Below are 20,658 nucleotides of genomic sequence, written 5' to 3'. Positions count from 1 at the left end.
GAGAATGTCCATTGGTATACAATTAAATGTGAATAAAAAGAAATCAACACTCTGTCTGTAAGGCTTCGTAACGGTTTATTTGGTAACTGTGCGATAGAAAAGCAGCAGGCAGCCGTTTGAAATGAGGTGATGATTGTCAAGCATGAGCTCAAATCTTGTTGAAGGCGGCGACATCAACGCTCTGGACCTGCACGCAAAATGGGAAAAATTAATGAACGACATTCCTGGTGCTACGTAGCGTATCGTGTTGGCGCATTGGTATGAACACGGCACTCACGTAGTCTTCGAATTTGGTGATTTCCTCCTCGAGTATGTCCACTCCGACTTTGTCGTCCTCGACCACGCAGTTGATCTGCAGCTTTTTGATGCCGTAACCGACGGGCACCAGTTTGGAGGCGCCCCAGAGCAAACCGTCCATCTGTACCGAACGCACACACTCTTCCAACTTAGCCATGTCTGTCTCGTCATCCCACTGAGGGCAGAGAGGGCAAGAGGGTTATAATGGAATAAGAAACAAACAAAGGGTTAAACAAATAGATAGATAGATAGATAGATAGATAGATAGATAGATAGATAGATAGATAGATAGATAGATAGATAGATAGATAGATAAAGCAGTAACTGTGTGAGAGCGTACAGGTTTGACGTCGAGTATGATGGAGGACTTGGCGATGAGAACGGGTTTTTTGGCCTTCTTTGCAGCGTACTCCTGCACCCTCTGGGCCTTAATGCGCTCTGCCTCTTCGTCTTCCTCGTCGCTCCCGAACAGGTCGATGTCGTCGTCCTCATCCTTTACCACCACAGAGGGTTTGGGAGCTGGAGCAGCCTAACATCGGGAAAAAACAATTAGACCTAAATTAATCTGTGATCGGATAGAGTTAGACCTCGAGAGAAATGAGATCTCGGAGAAGAAGCAGACGTCCCAAAGTGTGTCAGGAAAAAAACTGTGCAGTTTCTTCCTTCACCTGTGGCACGGACGCTGCCTTGGGAGCCTGACTTGGACTCTTCTCCAGCACGCACAGTCTGCTTTCTAGTTTGGACACCATGGCCCTCAGGTCATCCACCACTGAACAAAACACAACACACACAATGCTATGATTCAGGACGATACAATAATTTTTTGCCTTCTGTAATTGTTTCACCACAATTGTTTTGAGTGCAGTTTTAGCTTCAGCTTTTTATTTTATTTTATTTTTTTATTATATCTGAGGCCAAAATAGTAAGTAGGTAAGTATGTTAGTAGGCAGGTGGGTAAGGAAGTAAATAGGTAAAGTAAGTAAGTACCGTAATTTCCGGACTATTAAGCGCACCCAAATATAAGCCGCACCGCACTGAATTTGACGAAGATTTTTATTTTGAACATAAATAAGCCGCAGGTGTCTACACTGAAAATAATGAACGTTACACAGGCTTTAACGAAAGACAGTGTCTGTTACACGGCTTGTATCTAAACAGTAGCCTACCAAGAAAGTCATTGTTCACTGTCTTCCTCCTTCCTTTCACAACTATTTTTCTTTTGGCATCGTCGTGCGTTCAAAAATCACCATCGGTGAAGCTTTTCTCCCGATGCCGTGCAGCTCAGAACACTGGTGAAGTGCGTTTTTTCATGCCCGGTTGTTTTCAGCATGACGAATGATTCGCATTTCCTGTAGACAGTCCGAGTGAGCGGCAGGTCAAACGTCAGAGGAACCTCATCCGTATTTACGATGTGGTGCGGCCCGATTCAGTGGGAGCGCATCTGATTTAATACAAAGAGTTTCATTGGTTCACCTGAACCCGTTCGGCAATTTAATTGGTCTAATGTTATGGGGTTCAGTTTTTTGTCTTGAAGTTTGTGAAACTGGGAAAAACCCAGCAAAAATCTATAAATTAGCCGCTTCGTTGTTTAAGCCGCGGGGTTCAAAGCGTGAAGAAAAAGTTGCGGCTTATAGTCCGGAAATTACGGTAGGTAAGTAAGTAGGTAGGTAGGAAGATGTCAGACTTTTTTTTTTTTATGCTTTTGGCTTCTAGATTACATTTTTTAAAATAAATAAATGAACAAATAAATACAGATCAGCAACACACCTTTGTGAAGGTTCTTGTTGTCCAGCTCCAGGCTCTTTACACGCGATACCAGCTCACTCTGATCTTCTGATCTGCTCACATTCTGACTCTAGAGGCAAAAACAAATCAGAAATGCATAACAATAAAAAAAATAATAAAACCGAATGAACCCACAGCCCAGAGGAACAAGGACAAGAGTGCACAATTTTCCTGACACACTTCATTACTGAATGTATTGAAATCCACACCATGCAGTGGGCAAATGGAATTCGCATCAGCACAAAGCAGCATCGAAACCACAACCTGTTTGCTTTAGTTTGGTGCGCACTTGTTTTTTTTTCCCCGTCTGTTAAATTCCACATGCCCTGAACATCATGTCTGTAACACAAGCGGTAACGGGGACATGTGAGAGACTGAGATTCTGGACGTTTATTTGAGGGTCGTGTCAGTTCCTGCATTGGCAGAGCAGTGAAAAGACAATACAGGGTGTAGAGTGGAAATCCACAGCTGGCTCATTTCACTGCTCCCCACGAATCACCATTATTTACTTTCTGCACATGTGGAATGAGATTCCTGTTCAATAAATTTACACAACGCAGATTTGATCACAGAACACCAGTGGGACACAAACCGAGAGGGTGCATGTAGTTTGTGGAGACCATGTAAAGCATATCTTGATGGAGCTGACTATGTGCGCACGGGCACTGTCATGTGCTGTGACATGTTCGGGTCATATAGTTCAGGTGAAGGGAAAATGTTATGCTACAGCAATTGCATTCGACTGTATAGAATGAATAGTGTTGATAGGAAAATAATCATCAATGAATAACGAGTCTTTTTTTTTTTTTTAAACAGCTCATCTAGAAGGGATTTACTCTATATGGCAACTAACAATTTCGCATTAAAAAAAAAAAAAAGGCCAAAAATTTATTTTTCTTTATATGTCCATAAATACATACATGTATGTATGTGTCCAATTCAGTTGTAATCTTATACAGGGTTTTTGCAGGTTTTAGAGTCAAATTTAAGACTATTTAAGACCTTTTAAAAAGCATTAAAGAAATTTAATACCGATATCACGACATCCGAAACACACGCGAATACATTGTTAGCAAGTACGTAGTTTCATGTTGGTCTCATTTGTAGTCGTAATACAGCAAGGCATATTTGGACCAGCAAAAAAAAAAAAAAAAAACACCACCACCAAGAAAACATTCTAAAGTGCTGCTGCATTTCATCGAGCATTAAAGGCAGCGTTTCATGAGCATTCGAAAATTAAGACCTGCTTACTCATTATTTAAGACCCAGAACAGCAAATCTAAGACATTTCAAGGCTTAACATTTTTTCTTTTTTATTTGAGGCTCTTTAAGACCCAGCAGAAACTGATCTTCAATCCCAACTCTTGAAACTAAACAAAAACGCTGTCCTGAAAGCTGCACTGGGTCGAAAACTCATACATATAAACACCATTGCGTTGTACACACCAGCGAGGACGTTCTGTCGGGGGACACGAGGCTGATCTGGTGCGCTCAGCAAAATGCAAACGCAAACCTAAAGCCTAGTGTCGAGTGACAAATGTCCTTGGAGAACAATGTACTTCCACAGAGTCTGAAGAACCTCTAAAAACAGCATGCATGTGTAGACTTATTCAGATAGCAGACACAGGGCACATGCATATTACACACAAACACACACCAAGCAGGGAGAGTGTGTGTGTTCTGCTCCTCTGTTTGTCCCATGCGAGGCCGTGGCACTTACAGACTTGCGCTCCCGAGGCTTTTGGGTGCGGGAGTGTGGTTTAACCGTCTGCAGCGCCGCCTTCACCTGCCCACACAACCCCCCCCGGGGCAAGAAACACAATAGAACAGAAGGAAAAGAAAAAAAAAGAGAGAATGAAAACGCATAGACATGAGGTTACATAGTGTGCTTTCATCAATACAGTGAAAGAAAGGGAGAGAGAAAGAGAGAGGGAGGGAGATATTCTTGCACAATTAAAACAAAACAATATTGTGGTAACAAGAAACTAAACTATTTCATTTAATCCATCTATAGTATTTCACATAAGTGAGTACATCCCCCAAAGTTCAGCAACCAGTTTACTAGATCTTCTCAAGGGACAAGACTCTAGAAATTAGACTTGTATATATTTTAGTAGTCAATGTGCAGCTTTGTTAAAATAGCTGGCAACAAAAGTGAGTACACCCTGAGTGATAACAGCTGTGCATCGCTTTTACCGTCCTATTCATCATGTTCACGTTTTTATCTGCTTGATAGGATGATACAAATGTGTGTATCTTGTATTCAAGCAGTTCAAATGTGGTGCTTTGAGTCAATTCTCTCATACTGACCACTGGAAGTTATACATGGCACCTCATGGGAAAGAGGATTTAAGAATTTGAATCTTTGCTCTTCGCATAAATGCCGAGGCGATAAGATCTGTTCCTGAAACTGTGTTACAGAACAGTGTTCAGGGTTTTCCAAGACGAGTTCCACTCGGAAACGGACCTCGTAAGGGTCCATCAAAGAAGTCGAGTCCTTGTGCTGTGCATCAGATGAAGAAGTTGCTTCAAAAAAACGGACGCATGAGTGCTGCAGCACTGCTTTAGAGGTTGCAGAAGCGGGAAAAAAAAAGTCGGAATGGAAATAAAGTCAGAATTAGAGCTTCCATTTTGTTTACCTGTCCGGAGCGCTCCCGAGTTTAACGGGTCGTGCGTCAGTAATAATTGTCCGTGGGGCAACAAAGTGCTCCGTATGCAGGGAAGCTAAAGAGACTAAACGAAGCATCGAGGCAAATCATTTGTATTGTTCCAGCCCTTAACCCCAACCATGTGTACTGGACACATAGCATTAATACCAGTGAAGTTTCTGGAGCTGCTGGAGAAGCTGCACAAGATCTGTGTGAGGTTTTTTGTAGAAAATAGGGAAGATGCGTTTGAAAGAGATAAAACTGAGATGTTTACAGACTGAACAAACACACAGAAGCTCTGATTAGTTGCAGGTGTGCAAAATTGCGAGCGGGCAAACACGTGCAGCGACAAAGCAGCCGGAGAGCCGGGGACGTCTGCAATATAAAATGTGTCCAGAGTCACGGCAAAGTTGGGAAAATTACAGCTTTTTATTATATATTACTACTGAGTGATACGGTTTAGTAACTACCAATGAGGGTGAAGAGAGGAGAGCATGTGATCAGTCTTCTGATTTGCAGCTTTACAATCAGAACTGCTCCAAATGAACCAGTGACCATAAACCACACTGTTAATACAGTGTTTGTTTTTTTTAATCAAAGACTGTGCAACAGTAATTTAAATTACAACGGTGCAATAACAATGTAAATTGTGTAATATTACCCAGTGCAAACTGATTAATAGTGTAACTACTACTATTGTTTTTTTCTATTTTTACTCTACATATTTTGTGCCATGTTTCTGCTTCATATTTGCTGCTGTGACAGAAATTTCCCCAGTGTGAGAAAAAAAATAAAGGTTTATTTTATGGTACGAGGGAGCAGTACTCACTCCGGCTAGGGACTGCTGGATAGCTTGACGGGCTTTAACCACATCCTGCAGGACGCCGTTAGCGTCTGTCTCCTGAAAGGGTACAGCGGGTAATAGAAAGCAGAGTCAAAGGAGCATGCGTGGGGTCAGAAAGGAGAAAAGTTAGTACAAAGCAGCTTTGCGACGTGTTGGGGGATTCAAGCGCTTTGGAAAAAAACAAAAAGAAACAAACAAACAAAAAAAAGAGTGAGAGAGACTGCTCTTTCCTTTTTTAGCCACAGACAAACACAAACCAGCTGAACAAAGACGCTCTCATAATGTGACATCAAAAATCCTAAATACTTTTAGGCAGGAATTTCATAAATTTAGAGAACCATCAATGAGAACAAGGCCACGGGAACAGCTGGACTCGTTTACAGTACGCTGTGTATATCGAGGTACCTGAGGAGCTGAAGGTACGCCGTTGATTCCCTCGTAGAAGCATCGCTCTGCCTCGTCGTATCTGGATTTGTCGAACCAGATCTTGTCTTGGGCCAGGCACTGAAGTCCACTCATGATGATGCTGGGATAATAGAGGACAGAAAACATGGCGAGGGCGATAAATTGGGTTAGAAATGATGACAGAATGCAAACAGACAAGTCGTAGCTTGCGCTACAATGCACAATGTACTTTTACTAGATCTTAGTGCTGCGTTCGACACTATAGATAATGATCTTCTAGATCGCTTACAGAATTACATCGGCATTCAGGGACAGGCATTAAGCTGGTTTAAATCCTACCTGTCTGATCGTTACCATTTCGTAGATTTAAATGGAGAGCTATCCAGGCTAATGCTAGTTAACTATGGCGTGCCACAAGGTTCAGTTCTAGGACCCCTGCTCTTCACAATATACATGCTTCCCTTAGGAAATATTATTAGAAGGCATGGAATTAGCTTCCACTGTTATGCTGATGATACCCAATTATATATCCCATCTAAACCAGGCGATATAGCTCAATTAACTCGGATAACTGAGTGTGTTAAGGAAATAAGAGATATGGATGACCCATAACTTTCTACTTTTAAATTCTGATAAGACTGAGATTTTGCTCATCGGCCCAAAAACTAGAAGCACCAGCATCTCAACCTGCATTTTAGCGGATGTTCTGTAACCACTAGTTCAACAGTAAAAGACCTGGGAGTTATATTAGACAGCAACTTATCTTTTAAAAATCATATCAACCAAGTTACAAAAACAGCCTTCTTTCACCTTAGAAATATTTCTAAGCTAAGAAATATGTTGTCTATATCCGATGCAGAGAAGCTCGTCCATGCGTTCATGACCTCCAGAATAGACTACTGTAATGCGTTACTAGGTGGATGTCCTGCGTCATTAATAAACAAGCTTCAGTTAGTTCAGAATGCGGAAGCAAGAGTTCTTACTAGGTCAAGAAAATATGACCATATAACCCCAATCTTATCATCCCTACATTGGCTTCCGGTTAAGTTTCGAATAGACTACAAACTACTGCTACTCACTTATAAAGCACTAAATGGATTGGCTCCCATGTATCTCTCCAGTCTTTTAACACGCTACAATCCATCACGCTCCCCAAGATCTCAAACCTCTGGGCTTCTAGTAGTTCCTAGAATAGCAAAGTCCACTAAAGGCAGTAGAGCATTTTCACATTTAACTCCTAAACTCTGGAATAGTCTTCCTGACAGTGTTCGGGGTTCAGACACACTCACCCAGTTTAGGTGCAGATTAAAAACATATCTTTTTAGCAAAGCCTACACATAACATACGTCTCACATCATAACCTTGTGCTCCAGAACATCTGATCACATGCACATTATCAACTTGTGCTGTTAATATCATGAACAGCAGCTACGCCAATTCCTCTCCACTGCTTCTCTTTCTCTCCCCATCCCGAGGCTTCCTGAGGTTTGGCCAGCTCCAGTCACGTCCCACCTCATGAAGACTTTGGACCTTTAAAGAAGTAGATGCCAAACTCGCAAACATCCTGAACCATCTAGAGACGTACCAGTGCCAATTGGATCCCAGTACATTTGTGGAGTTTTGACATTGGACCTCCTGCAGTGTTTAAAGGCTCTGGCATGGAGAAGCTGATGCTGGATCTGTGATGATCACAAATGTTGAGCTCAGTAGCTCCTACTTTTATACCAAAGACTGTAGAAAGGACATTTACTTATGATCTTATACTCCAGTACTCATGTTAGTTCTCACTTTCCAGTGTTCTGTGTTGTTGAAAGATTTATGATCAAACTCTTGATGTCACCCAAATGAGGATGGGTTCCCCTTTTGAGTCTGGTTCCTCTCAAGGTTTCTTCCTTATAACATCTAAGGGAGTTTTTCCTTGCCACAGGCTTGCTCATCAAGGATAAATGCACACCATTCACCTTGACTGTTGATTTCTGTAAAGCTGCTTTGAGACAATGTCTGTTGTGAAAAGCGCTATAGAAATAAACTTGACTTGACAATGTACCCGTAATATCCAATTTATGCCTTTATTTAATCAGGCACGTGAACAGTACAGTTACCAGTGGGCCCCGAACGATACAACCAACATCAGTCATCGCTTTCAAAATCCTCGTTTTTAAATGTATCCAATTCGAAGATCGTTTTCAAAAAGCTACGTGGACTGACACCGTGTGGACCGAAGGCCAAAACAGAGAGAAAAATGTGTTTTCAAACACCAGCGTATTAATGTGGACACGGCCTCACTGCTCCTTCCCGGCACCTAGTTGGTGATTTGTTAGCAAATAGTTAGTGAGATTATCTACAGAATTACTTAGAGTAGAATATATTTGGCCACATCGCTCAGCCCTAATGGAGACAACTCTACAAACATCTGGTGGTGATACTATTTGGGAAAATAATCCCAGGTTCTACTGGTTTTTTTTTAGGTTTAGAAAGCTGGACCATCAGAGTTTAATTACCCAAAGAACCCTTTGCTTCTTTTCTGTTCAAATCTTTTAGACATCACACTTTGCACCACATACCGGTAGAATTCAAAAGCTAAAATGTAAAGAACATGGGTTTTAACAAACGCTAGGAAATTCCATTGTGTTTGTTTTTTTTTTTTGCTGACCAGGCCTGAGCTGAACAGTGGAGGTCCAGAACCTTCATTGTTATCTATTGCATAGCATTTTGCCCATTTGCCCCCCTGCAGCACATCGAAACCACACAAACTAGGCTGAAGCTTTAATACTTTGTTTCTGGTTTGTCACGAGAATGCAACTAACACACAAGCAGACAATCGAGAGCTTAGCATATGCCATGAAAGGTGGCATACTTGTCCTTTTTTCTCTGAGTGGGACGCTCCGTCTCGGAGAAACCCCTCTTCCTGCGTCCCCTCTGTGGCTCGGAGGATGAGCGCTGGGTTTTTTTAGCGCTGTATGAGCCAGAACGAATCTGGTTCCCCTCCTCTGGGCTGGGCGGAGCCGGATTCCGTTTCGCTCTGAACACCAGGGAGCGGTGGACAACTTGCTCTCTCGGACTCGTCCCCGAGCTCGAGGGGTTCTGGAGGTATTCCTCAGCTTGCTCGTACATGTTGCTGTTGAACCACACAATCTCGCCTCTCGAGCCATGCACGGGTCCGTACGCATCGGGGAAGTACTGGTCTTCTGCATGACTTTCCGAGTAGGATGAGCGCTGGGTTCGCCCCCTGCCACCTCCACGGGGGGTGTGATGAGTCACGCTATTGGTCGAGCCCTGCCTGTGTCCACCTACTTCCCTGGGGCGGGATTGAGAACCCCTCTGATTGTCCATCTTGTCGCGTGATAGAGCAGAGGCAAAAGGAAGAAGTGATGGATAAGGGGAGAAGCCGACTCGTTCAAAAATTCAAAAACCAATCAAAAGAAATGGATGCACCAATTGAGCGTTAGCAAAGCACCAATTTTGGCCCAAAACACTGACTTAAGACTCCAAACATCGCCGTAGTTCATGCCACAAATGAAGCTCGGTTAATGCATGTTCTTTTTGCAGCAGTTCAACAGCTGGCCACACTGCAGACGTCTTATCTCTGATACGTATTATTACAAGGGGTGGACAAATCAAAAATTTAATAGCGATCCCACAGGGCAAGCAAAAGCTCAGCTGTAATGTCCAGTCATGTGTATAACTGCCCAAATGCTAAAACATCTAGCAAATGTAAACTAATATATTACTATATATTTCTACAGTGTAATACAATATAATACTATATTCTAATAGGGTCGCAACATTTCAGGAATTTAAGACTGGAAACTTTCTATGGAAATGAACAGGAATTACCTTGTAATCTGTATTTTAGTTTGCACACAATATGTTTATATTTATGTTTGTATATGATACGGTTTATATACAGTTCTCAAAATTTCTAATTAATTCCAATAAATTCCTGCCAAGTTTCCAACTTGAAATATTTTCAAAATTCCCCATATGAAGTTCCGATGGAACGTTTCCGGAAGTTTAGCAGAAAAAAGTCCAACAAGTATATGACCATAATCCTGCTCACGTGATGGAAAAGTAAGTTGAAGGCCAACATTTACACCATTAGATGAGGTATTTATGGATGAATCACAGGTCGGACTAGCCCCTGAATATTCCTGATTCTGAAAAGGTCTGCACCATCGGTCTGTATTACTAGATCATTTATCAAAAACAGGACCATTATCAGTAGCATTATTCAGCCAGAGAGCATGCAGTAGGTTAAGGAAGCATGCGTTATAAAACCAAATGCGCGCCATTTAAGACAATTGTCCATCCAGCAATGACTACAGTTTAACAAAAAAAAATGAAAAAATATACAATTTTAACACCCATGACACAAAATCTTTGTGTCCTGTGGGCTGGAGATACGAATTTGTCCACCCCTGTAATAACCACTTGTATTCTATATGACCAAAAAAGGCTATTCATCACACCCATATGTGGTTCCTCCCTAAAATGTTGTCACGTTAAGAAGCAAGTGAGGGTATAATGTGCCTGTAAGCAGTAGGTTTAGATTTTTCCTTTAATTGGGATATTCAAAAGGCCAAAACCTGTCCTGGCACCTGTTCCCCACAGTGCACTTTTGGGATAAATGGGAACGCTAAATGCCCAGACAGACCACCTCAACCAGAATCAGTCCAATTTACATTTACATGAATTACCAAAAATTCACACACCAAAACCTAGTGGAAAGTCTTCCCTGAAGAATGGAGCTTATAATAGCAGCAAATGAGGAATAAAGCTGGAATGGGATTCTAAAAACAAGAGTTATGGTCCAGAGTCTACAAACTTTCGTCCAATATTCTATAGGTGGATTAATTTCTCCTCGCTAAACTGTTTCTCTGGCGCGTTCTCTGAACCACAACGCTACGGAGACCGAGGCGTGTCCCGAGAGTCACATTAGCATTGGCACAGATTAACATGGCAGAGGTAGAGCTGTAACTTCCTGTAAACACAACAGGAAAAGAATGTCTGGATTTATTCAAATTTCTTTTGCTACAAAGGCGTGTTTGTGAAAGGGGCCATGCGTTAGAAGTCAGAAGGCACCTAAGGAAATTGATGATTTGCTGTCGATCTGAATCAAAGAAATAAAAGCGAAACATCTGCACCATATTAAAATGCATTGTGTTGAATTAAATCGAAACCGGATCTCACTGCATCGTAATTAAAGTGAATCTCATCGCAATAGTAGATGCTTCATATGTATCTAATGAATCGTCGGCTATGCATCAGCTGTGGTTATGGAGATGCAAATCCCTAATATGCAGATTATTTCATCTTCAACTACGAGAACTCCAGCAAAACCAATTCAACACAAGATGCAACAATATTCATCATGCATACTGAATGGACAAAAGGGTTTTTTTTGTTTTTTAAACACAAGTGTACAAAGCTCGAGCTCTATACAAGTTCTACATAACCACCAACCATGCTGCTGCTGAAGAAACATCCCAAGTGCCCTCACGCCAAATCAAAAACAACCGACAAATAAAACCAAAGCTTTACATCGAATCGAAGTAAAATTGAAAACACTCTTGCATACATTCGAGTAGCAGTCCACAAATGCACACTAACGCTCTGTTATTGATCGTCTAGATCTATTATGGTCTGTATGACTTTGACGCTTCCTTGTTTGCACGTCATGTCGGAGTGCACATGCACACGAGACCACAAGCATTCAGACACTCACCTTCTGGCGTGCTCAGAGGAGGAAAAAAGTGAAGCCCGGCTTTTTCAGAATCTCTCTAATAACGAGCATTGCAACCGTTAAAACAGGAGAAACAGGTGTACACAGGAAGTGCAAAAGTTTAGGCACCGCGATTTCATGACAATGAAATGAACGAATTAAGGTTACACCCCCATTGTAAATGTAAATTTGAGATATTTCGATAGAATCAAAAGTGACGCAAAAATGTTTCCACATTACATTTGTTAAATTGTTATTGAAAAGAAAGAAAAAAAAAAATCATCACTGAAGCAAGTGTGCAGTAATTCTTATTAAGAAAATAATCACAAAACAAATCCACTTTTTTCCAACATAGGAAAGTGGAGACTCCTTCAAAAAGATGACAAAAAAAAATAATTATATATTTATAATATTAAATATTTAATTATACAGTTTGTTGAATCAGTCTACGACCGGTCTATGATTTCATGCGTATGAAAAAAGGTGCATTAATATAAACTTTTAAACATCTTTCTCTTTTTAGTTCTTACAATTTACTTTTTGATACTGTATATTTTACTACTTTTATGTTAATTCAATGTTTGTTCAGCACCGAGGTTCAGCCTGGTAGATGTTAGCTGCTATATACATTAAGATTGATTGATCTTTAATCTCTAACCAATTAGAATCGAGAACTTGGAGGCGTCGTGGTGCAACATAAATATATAAATAATGGATTTTCCAAAGAATTTTCTCGTAGGTGAAAATAAATCTGATGCCTACAGAATAATCCATAACAATAACAATAATAATAACAATAACAATAACAATAATAATAATAATAATATTAGACTTGGTTATTGAATAGACATCCAAAAAGTAGTAAAATGTATTTTTATAGACTTTAAGTTTGTATGTAAAACCATGTGAATGAAGTTGACATTACTTTATATTGGGGCAATGTTTATATAAGTTCCTTAAGTTATGCACCACATCCTTATTAATAATAATAATAATAATAATAATAATAATAATAATAATAATAATAAAATTGGCTTGATTGTTGAATAATTATCCTGTCAGTAATGTTTGTAATGTATTGCAATAACCTGTGCTAGTTATGAGATATATATAAATATACACACACACACACACACACACACACACACACACACACACACACACACACTAAAAAATGAGTACATATAGAGTATAATGCGAGTTATGAGTTTTGCATGGTCACATGTTGCCACAACTGTAAATAAGTGCTTATAATAAAATGTTTAGATAAATATATGTAAATAAGTGTTTATATATATATATATATTTGTATCAGTTGTAATTAGAAGTAAGTATCAGGTTAGCGGGTATGTGCTCTGCTCAGCTCAGAGGCTATAGATAGACTTCCTGACAGCTTCAAGCCATTTCAGTTCCAGCCACGTGGCGACAAAACCAACATTAAAACATTTTAAACATCTCTAGAAACAGGTTATAAACGACATTTGTTCTTTCTTTAACACACCGCCTTCACCTCGTCGCTATACAGACAGTTTATTTCACTTACTTCTAAAGTTTCCGTGTACGACAGAGGCCTGACTGAGCGTCTCTCACACCACAGTTTGCTCGGAAAAGGGCTCGCTTCGTACGGCCTGCTGAACTTATCCACGAAAGAGGGGAGGCTGACAAATTTGCCAAATCCTTTTAGTCGCATATTGGATGGCATGCATTGATTTGAAACAGTGAATGTATTGTTAAGATGAATTTCTTTTCTCAGTCGAATAATGAGTCGAGAGAGAGAGACATTTTTGCAAAACATGAAAGTTTAAAAACAAATTGTTCACCCCCCTACAGAGAAAGTGGTATGTTCCGTTAACTTTGTATGGTGCAAACTTTGTGACGGGAGAAACAACGAGGGAAAAGAATATAAATAAAAATAATAATAATAATAATAATATATATATATATATATATATATATATATATATATATATATATATATATATATACACACACACACATATATCAAATATATCCAAGTATATTTTCTATAGTATATCGTCGTTTGAGTCAAAATGGTCGCTTTTGTAAGATATATATATATATATATATATATATATATATATATATATATATATATATATATATAATCTTACAAAAGCGACCATTTAAAATATATATTTAAAATATATATTATTATATTATATATTATATAACACATATTTTGGCTTGGGCCTGGTTCCACACTCAAGCTGAGCTCCATCCTTAAATTCTCAGCTTAGGGTGAATCCACAAAGCATCTCAAGTGGACTTGTTGTAGATCTTCCATTTCTAATAACCAGTCTGATTAAAAAAAGTTTGTAAAAAAGTCTATCTAGTACCTCTATATCTGTATTGATCTAGAGATGTATGAGGTATTAAAATGTTTATATACGTTTTATACGTTAATAGTTTTCAACACCCCAACACACACAGTCACAGGGAGCACCGACCTTCTTAAGTAAGTGTGCCAAAAGATATCATCCTGTGTACGTCAGGAGCTGTGCAAACGGTGCCATTGCAACGTGGACAGTATGAAGGTTTAGCAAACTGGATGCTCCACGACGATAATGCAGTCACGAGCTCTCCTAACACGCAGGTTTCTTGCCGAAAACACAGTCTCACTTCTGCACCCACCCAATTTACCAGATTCGGCTCATGCAGACTTCGCCCTCCTCCCGAAGATGAAGATCCAGTTTAAAGGTCGACGTTTCAACACCATTTTCGAAAAGAAGACTTCCAGGACACATTCCAGAAGTGGCAGGAGCGTTGGGAGCACTGTATTGCTGTACAAGGGGACGTACTCACGAAATGGTTTACATGGAACTACCACGTGTTCCATGTAAACCATTTGCTGCTTCAGATAACTTCACATGAACAGCCTTGAGGTTGCTGTGGAGCTTTATAGTCGAACCATGAAGATAAATTTGGACTGTAACTAATACAGTCTGCTACAATCGCTTAGGGTTGCAGTTGCCATGTACAGTAACCAATTGATCGAGTATGAATAGACTTTCTTTGTCACCCAGATGGGAACAGCTCCCTCTGGAGTCTGGTTCCTCTCAATGTTTCTTCCTCATACTGTCTCAGGCAGTTCGCCACTGGTTCACTCAATAAAGATTAATGTATAGGAACAGATTTATGATGAAAATTTTATATTTAAAATGTATTGCATTCTGTAATGCTGCATGGGGAGAATGTCCATTGTTATACAATTAAATGTGAATTAAAAAGAAATCAACACTCTGTAACTGTGCGATAAAAAAGCAGCAGACAGCCGTTTGAAATGAGGTGATGATTGTCAAACGCTCTGGACCTGCATGCAAAATGTGAAGAATTAATGAACGGCGTTCCTGGTGCTACGTAGCGTACTCCTGCACCCTCTGGGCCTTAATGCGCTATGCCTCTTCCCCTTCCCCGTCGTCCTCGTCGTCCTCGTCCTCATCCTTTACCACCACAGAGGGTTTGGGAGCTGGAGCAGCCTAACATCAGGAAAAAAAAACAATAAGACCTGAAAGAATCTTTGATCGGATAACATTAGACCTCGAGAGAAATGAGATCTCTGAGAAGAAGCGGACGTCCCAAAGTGTGTCAGGGAAAAAAAACTATTTTTACCATTGATTCCATTTCCTACATCTTTTCTAATAACACTCCTGCTGTAGAATTCAGTACATACTACTAACACCCATCTCAGGATCTCAGACACGCATCATGTAATTATTGTGGGTGTCTGTGCAGTTTCTTCCCTCACCTGTGGTGCAGACGCTGCGTTGGGAGCCTGACTCTGACTCTCAATACTCTTCTGCAGAATGCTGTATATATTGAACGCCATGGCCTTCATTTTAGCAAACACTGAACAAAACACATCACACACAATGCCATGATTCATCCTGTGGCACTAAATAAAACTTTATGTATTTTTTTTTTTTTTAATTACATTCAAACCATTATTGTTGCTGGAAAGGACGATACAATAATTTTTTGCCTACACAGGTATGATGTATTTTGAGTGCAGTTTTAGCTTCAGCTTTTTTTTTGTCTTACTATATTTAGTAAGTAAGCAAGTGGGTAAATAAGTAGGTAAGCAAGTAAGTAAGCAAGTGGGCAAGCAAGCAAGTGGGCAAGCAAGTGGGTAACAAGTAGGTAAGCAAGCAAGCAAGTGGGTAAATAAGTAGGTAAGCAAGTAGGTAAGTGCAAGCAAGTGGCAACAAGCAGGCAAGGCAAGCAAGTGGGTAAACAAGCAGGCAAGGCAAGCAAGGCAAGCAAGCAAGTGGGTAAACAAGCAGGTGCAAGGCAAGCAGGTAAGTAAGTAAGCAGGTGTTAGTAAGCAAGCAAGGGTAAACAAGCAGGTGCAAGGCAAGCAGGTAAGCAAGGCAAGCAGGTAAGCAAGCAAGTAAGTAAGCAAGCAGGTGTTAGCAAGCAAGCAAGGGCAACAAGCAGGTGCAAGCAAGCAGGTGTTAGCAAGCAAGCAAGCAAGTAAGCAAGCAGGTAACAAGCAAGCAAGTAAGCAAGCAGGTAAGCAAGCAAGCAGGTAAACAAGCAGGCAAGCAAGCAAGCAGGCAAGCAAGTGGGTAAATAAGCAGGTAAGTAAGCAAGCAGGTAAGCAAGTAGGTGTTAGTAAGCAAGCAAGTGGGTAACAAGTAAGTAGGTAAATAAGTAAGAAATGGGTAAATAAGTAGGTAAGTAAGTAAGCAGGTAAGTAAGCAAGTAAGCAAGTAAGCAAGTAAGCAAGTGGGTAAATAAGCAGGTAAGCAAGTAGGTAAGCAGGTGTTAGCAAGTAAGCAAGGGCAACAAGCAGGTAAGCAAGCAAGCAAGCAAGTAGGTAAGTAAGGAAACAAGTAGGTAAGGCAAGCAAGTAAGTAAGTAAGCAAGCAGGCAAGTAAGCAAGCAAGTAAGTAAGGATCTGTTGTGTAGGACTTGATGTTGATATCCCTTGATACATACTTGAGGCACCGATGAGACTCTGTGGGATGGTCTATTCAGTGGTGGAACCCTCTGCCACACTACTCCTCAGTCCTTCCTTCTCCTGAGGTGGCTCCTTCTCAACTCAGTATACTGAGGCACCGCTAAGACTCTGTGAAAAGGTCCACTGAGTGATGGCACCCTTTGGGTTGTCAAGTGGGCGCCCGCCTTCCTGGGTGTTTCGCTGATAGGCCCACGACACCTCCAGAGAGTTCGGCAGTGAATCCCAGCGTCCCAGGTTCACTCCCTATATGCCATCAACTCGCTTAAAGACCCAGGCGGAGTCTTTTCTCTTCACCCACAGCCACTGGCTTCCCTTTTCCGCAACTGCAGAGAGGTCTTTGACTGCCTGCTGGTAAAGTAGGTAAGTAGGTAAATAAGTAGGTAAGTAAGTAGGTAAGTAGGTAAATAAGTAGGTAAGTAAGTAGGTAAGTAGGTAAATAAGTAGGTAAGTAAGTAGGTAAGTAAGTAGGTAAGTAAGTAAGTAGGTAAATAAGTAGGTAAGTAAGTAAGTAAATAAGTAGATAAATAAGTAAGTAAGTAGGTAAGTAAGTGGGTAAATAAGTAGGTAAGTGGGTAAGTAAGTAAGTAAGTAAGTAAGTAAGTAGGTAAATAAGTAGGTAAGTAAGTAGGTAAGTAAGTAAGTAAGTAAGTAAGTAGGTAAGTAAGTAGGTAAGTGGGTAAGTAAGTAAATAAGTAGGTAAGTAAGTAAGTAAGTAAGCAAGTGGGTAAATAAGTGGGTAAGTAAGTAAGTGGGTAAGTAAGTAAGCAGGTAAATAAGTAAGTAAGTAAGTAGGTAAGTAAGTAAATAAGTAGGTAAGTGAGTAAGTAAGTAAGTAGGTAAGTAAGTGGGTAAATAAGTGGGTAAGTAAGTAAGTAGGTAAATAAGTGGGTGAAGTAAGTAAGTAGGTAAGTAAGTAAGTAAGTAAGAAGGTAAGTAAGTAGGTAAATAAGTAAGTAAATAAGTAGGTAGGTGGGTAAGTAAGTAAGTAGGTAAGTAAGTAAATAAGTAGGTAAGTGGGTAAGTAAGTAAGTAGGTAAGTAAGTAGGTAGGAAGATGTCAGCCAGTTTTCGTTATGCTTTTGGCTTCTAGATTAAATTTAAAAAAATAATAAATATATAAACAAATAAATACAGATCAGCAACACACCTTTTTACATGTTCTCTTTGTCCTGCTTCATGGTCTCTGCAAACGATTCCAGGTCACTCTGATCTTCTGATCTGCTCACATTCTGACTCTAGAGGCAAAAACAAATCAGAAACGCATAAAAATGTTAAATAAAACCGAATGAACGTACAGCCCAGAGGAACAAGGACAAGAGTGCACAATTTTCCTGACACACTTCATTACTGAATGTATTGAAATCCACACCATGCAGTGGCCAAATGGAATCGGCATCAGCACAAAGCAGCATCGAAACCACCACCTGTTTGCTTTAGTTTATCATCATGTCTGTAACACAAGCGGTAACGGGGACATGTGAGAGACTGAGATGATGATGATGATGTAACTCCTGCGGTCTGGACGTTCATTTAAGGGGTCGTGTTCCTGCATAACTTCATTTATGCACAACTTTTACATTTTGTTTTAAATTGCACTACTGGTTTGTTGGTTTAAATTTTGTCTTATTTTTATTGTGACTTTGTTGCTTTACGTTTATTCATTTACTTTATTTGCACATTTGTAGATTTACTTTATTTAATTTGTCTTCAACAAATAAATGCTGGTTGTAGGTTTATTTTACTTCATTTATACACAACTTTTACATTAGTTTTAAATTGCACTACTGGTTTGTTTGTTTGTGTGACTATTTGGCTTTGCTTAATTACCATTTTATTTGTGGCTGTTAAGTCTTATTCATATTTACTTTACACTTTGTACATTTATTTTTTTATTCATTTGGGTTATTTTACACCATTTATGCACAAGTTAATTTTGTTTCAAATTTGCACTATTGTTTTCTTTAGTTTTAATTTTTGTTGTCACACTTCTTTTGTCATTTTTCATATTTGCCTTTCACGCTATTAAAATCTTTTTGGTCTTTCATAACTAGCTTTTGTTTGGTTTCTTTTAATTTATGCACAACACTTTTACATTTGTTTTTAATTGCACTATTGGTTTAATTTTGTTTATAATGTAGTTTTTCTTTGCTGTGTGTTATTCTTGTATTTTGATTTGATTGCTTTGGTATAGTTTTTTATTACCATGTTTTTTTTGTAATGCTTTTTGAATATACACATTTTACATAGTTAAATAATTTTGGTACAGTTATGGCTTTTTTTGGTGGGCTTCTGGATAAGTTGTGGGTGGGTTCTGGGGTAAATATGGTCAATTTGGGCCTTTTATGGTAGACATCTGGGGCTTCTGGATAAGTTGTGGGTGGGTTCTGGGGTAAATATGGTCAATTTGGAAATTCTGGCTTTGCAGCAGGACAGCTGTGGCTGATTTCTGGAGGTGTGAATGGGTTGTGGCTGAGTTATGGTCTGCTTTTGGCTAAAGTCTGGATTACTTCAGGCATGCAGCTTTAGAGCCAATTAAGGAGCGTAAACCGTGGTGGTATGTGAGCCAAAAGAACAGCCTGAACTCAGCCCTTTCTGGCCCAGAAAAATGTGCTATCTGGGATTGAGCAGTGAAAAGACAATACAGGGTGTAGAACTGAAATCCACAGCTGGCTCATTTCACTGCTCCCCACGAATTGTTTACTTTCTGCACAGGTGGAATGAGAATCCTGTACAATAAATTTACCTCGGCTCTCGGCGCAGAAGCTGCACGGATCGCGGTCTGTTTTATTTTATCCATCGCGTAGACCAGCATCGTGTTCGTGCCCAGAACGGGCCTCCTAGTGAAGCTCTGCACTGAGAGCAGACATACACGCCCTGGTCCCAATAGCCGTAATGCGGGCTTTACAGAAGTTGTGGCCACAAGGAAGCGTCACCGGGTCCTTCAGCTCCTCCTGACAGATGGTGCAGTTATATTGGTTCTGTTCCACAAACCCTGCGTGCGCCATTTCACAACAAACTCGAAAATATGATATATGATATATATGATATACATACAGTATATATATATTATATATTTTTTCCTCCTTGTTTTTCCCGTCACAAAAAGTTACCGGAACATACCACTTTCTCTGTAGGGGGGTAACCAATATGTTTCTAAACTTTCGTGTTTTGCAAAAATGTCTCTCTTTCTTGGCTCATTACCCGACAGAGAAAGAAAAACTTCTTAGAAATATATTTACTGTTTTAAATCAATGCATGCCATCCAATATGCAATTTGGCAAATTTGTCAGCCTCCCCTCTTTCGTGGATAAGTTCAGCAGGCCGTATGAAGCGCGCCCTTTTCCGAGCAAACTGTGGTGTGAGAGACGCTCAGTTAGTGATGGGAAGTCCGATTCTTTTTTGCGAATCAGTTCTTTCGGACAGTTCGTTTCAAAGAACCGGTTCAAAAAACCGGTTCACCAGTTCTTTTACGTCCTTACGTCATGACGTCATGCATATGCAAATATACACACTAAATACATTTAAATAAGTCATGTCTATTGCATGAGGGCATATATTAAAACATTTCCATTTAATATAAATTCTACTTGTGAAAGTGTCATGATTTACTCTAATAATAGTACATTTATTCCTCCCTTTTAAACAATCAGCTGGTTTTAAGGAAAAAAAAGGAATCACATTTTTGTGCAGCATCCATGATTATGATCATACAAACATAAATAAATACAAAAGACACAGACATTTATCTCATTATAAAAGCAATGTAATACTTTAAAAATGCTTCTTTCGCTCGTTTCATAAACTGTAATATAGCCGACCCAAAGATCCTCTTACAGCGATCAGAAAGTAAATAAGTCATAAACATATTTTCACTTTCTGGTGTTTATTAAATTACTTTAAAATATTCAATCCATTTCGTCCCGCTGAAATTACACGCATGCTCAGTATCGTTGTTATATGTCGGACGTGTCGGTTTT

General features: G+C 39.8%; 1 protein-coding gene and 1 long non-coding RNA gene across 9 annotated transcripts; both read right to left on the bottom strand.

The window, feature by feature from the left end:
• Nucleotides 1-58: 58 nt before the first annotated feature.
• Nucleotides 59-13,402, bottom strand: LOC124403422 (elongation factor 1-delta-like). Of its 7 annotated transcripts, none has more exons than XM_046877155.1 (9): nt 13,245-13,402; nt 5,980-6,100; nt 5,560-5,631; nt 3,803-3,868; nt 2,065-2,152; nt 966-1,066; nt 638-826; nt 278-472; nt 59-187 (listed from the first exon to the last, which is right to left on the bottom strand). In XM_046877155.1, exons 2-9 carry the CDS (start codon nt 6,091-6,093, stop codon nt 149-151), a joined length of 864 nt encoding a protein of 287 aa, XP_046733111.1. In that variant the 5' UTR covers nt 6,094-6,100; nt 13,245-13,402; the 3' UTR covers nt 59-148. The 7 variants fall into 7 exon arrangements, with proteins under 7 accessions (XP_046733111.1, XP_046733107.1, XP_046733112.1 ...); XM_046877151.1 differs by lacking the exon at nt 13,245-13,402 and adding an exon at nt 8,837-9,270; XM_046877156.1 differs by lacking the exon at nt 5,560-5,631.
• Nucleotides 13,403-13,901: 499 nt separating this feature from the next.
• LOC124402860 lies at nt 13,902-20,202 on the bottom strand. Of its 2 annotated transcripts, XR_006928802.1 has the most exons (5): nt 19,425-20,202; nt 17,829-17,916; nt 16,661-17,030; nt 15,468-15,568; nt 13,902-15,198 (listed from the first exon to the last, which is right to left on the bottom strand). It is a non-coding gene; the product is annotated as an uncharacterized LOC124402860 (long non-coding RNA). The 2 variants fall into 2 exon arrangements; XR_006928803.1 differs by lacking the exon at nt 15,468-15,568.
• Nucleotides 20,203-20,658: the final 456 nt, after the last annotated feature.

The sequence above is a fragment of the Silurus meridionalis genome, chromosome 20, assembly GCF_014805685.1.
Source record: "Silurus meridionalis isolate SWU-2019-XX chromosome 20, ASM1480568v1, whole genome shotgun sequence".
Lineage (NCBI taxonomy): Eukaryota > Metazoa > Chordata > Actinopteri > Siluriformes > Siluridae > Silurus > Silurus meridionalis.
The sequence above is the reverse complement of the archived record's forward strand: the minus strand, read 5'-3'. Positions and strand labels throughout refer to the sequence as shown.

Coding starts and splice junctions, on each gene's coding strand:
- LOC124403422 (XM_046877151.1), bottom strand. CDS start 9,093: ATGTACGAGCAAGCTGAGGAATACCTCCAGAACCCCTCGAGCTCGGGG. Junction 2,153..3,802: donor AGCCTCGGGAGCGCAAGTCT/GTAAGTGCCACG, acceptor TTTTGCCTCTAG/AGTCAGAATGTGAGCAGATC. Junction 473..637: donor TCATACTCGACGTCAAACCT/GTACGCTCTCAC, acceptor CTCTGCCCTCAG/TGGGATGACGAGACAGACAT.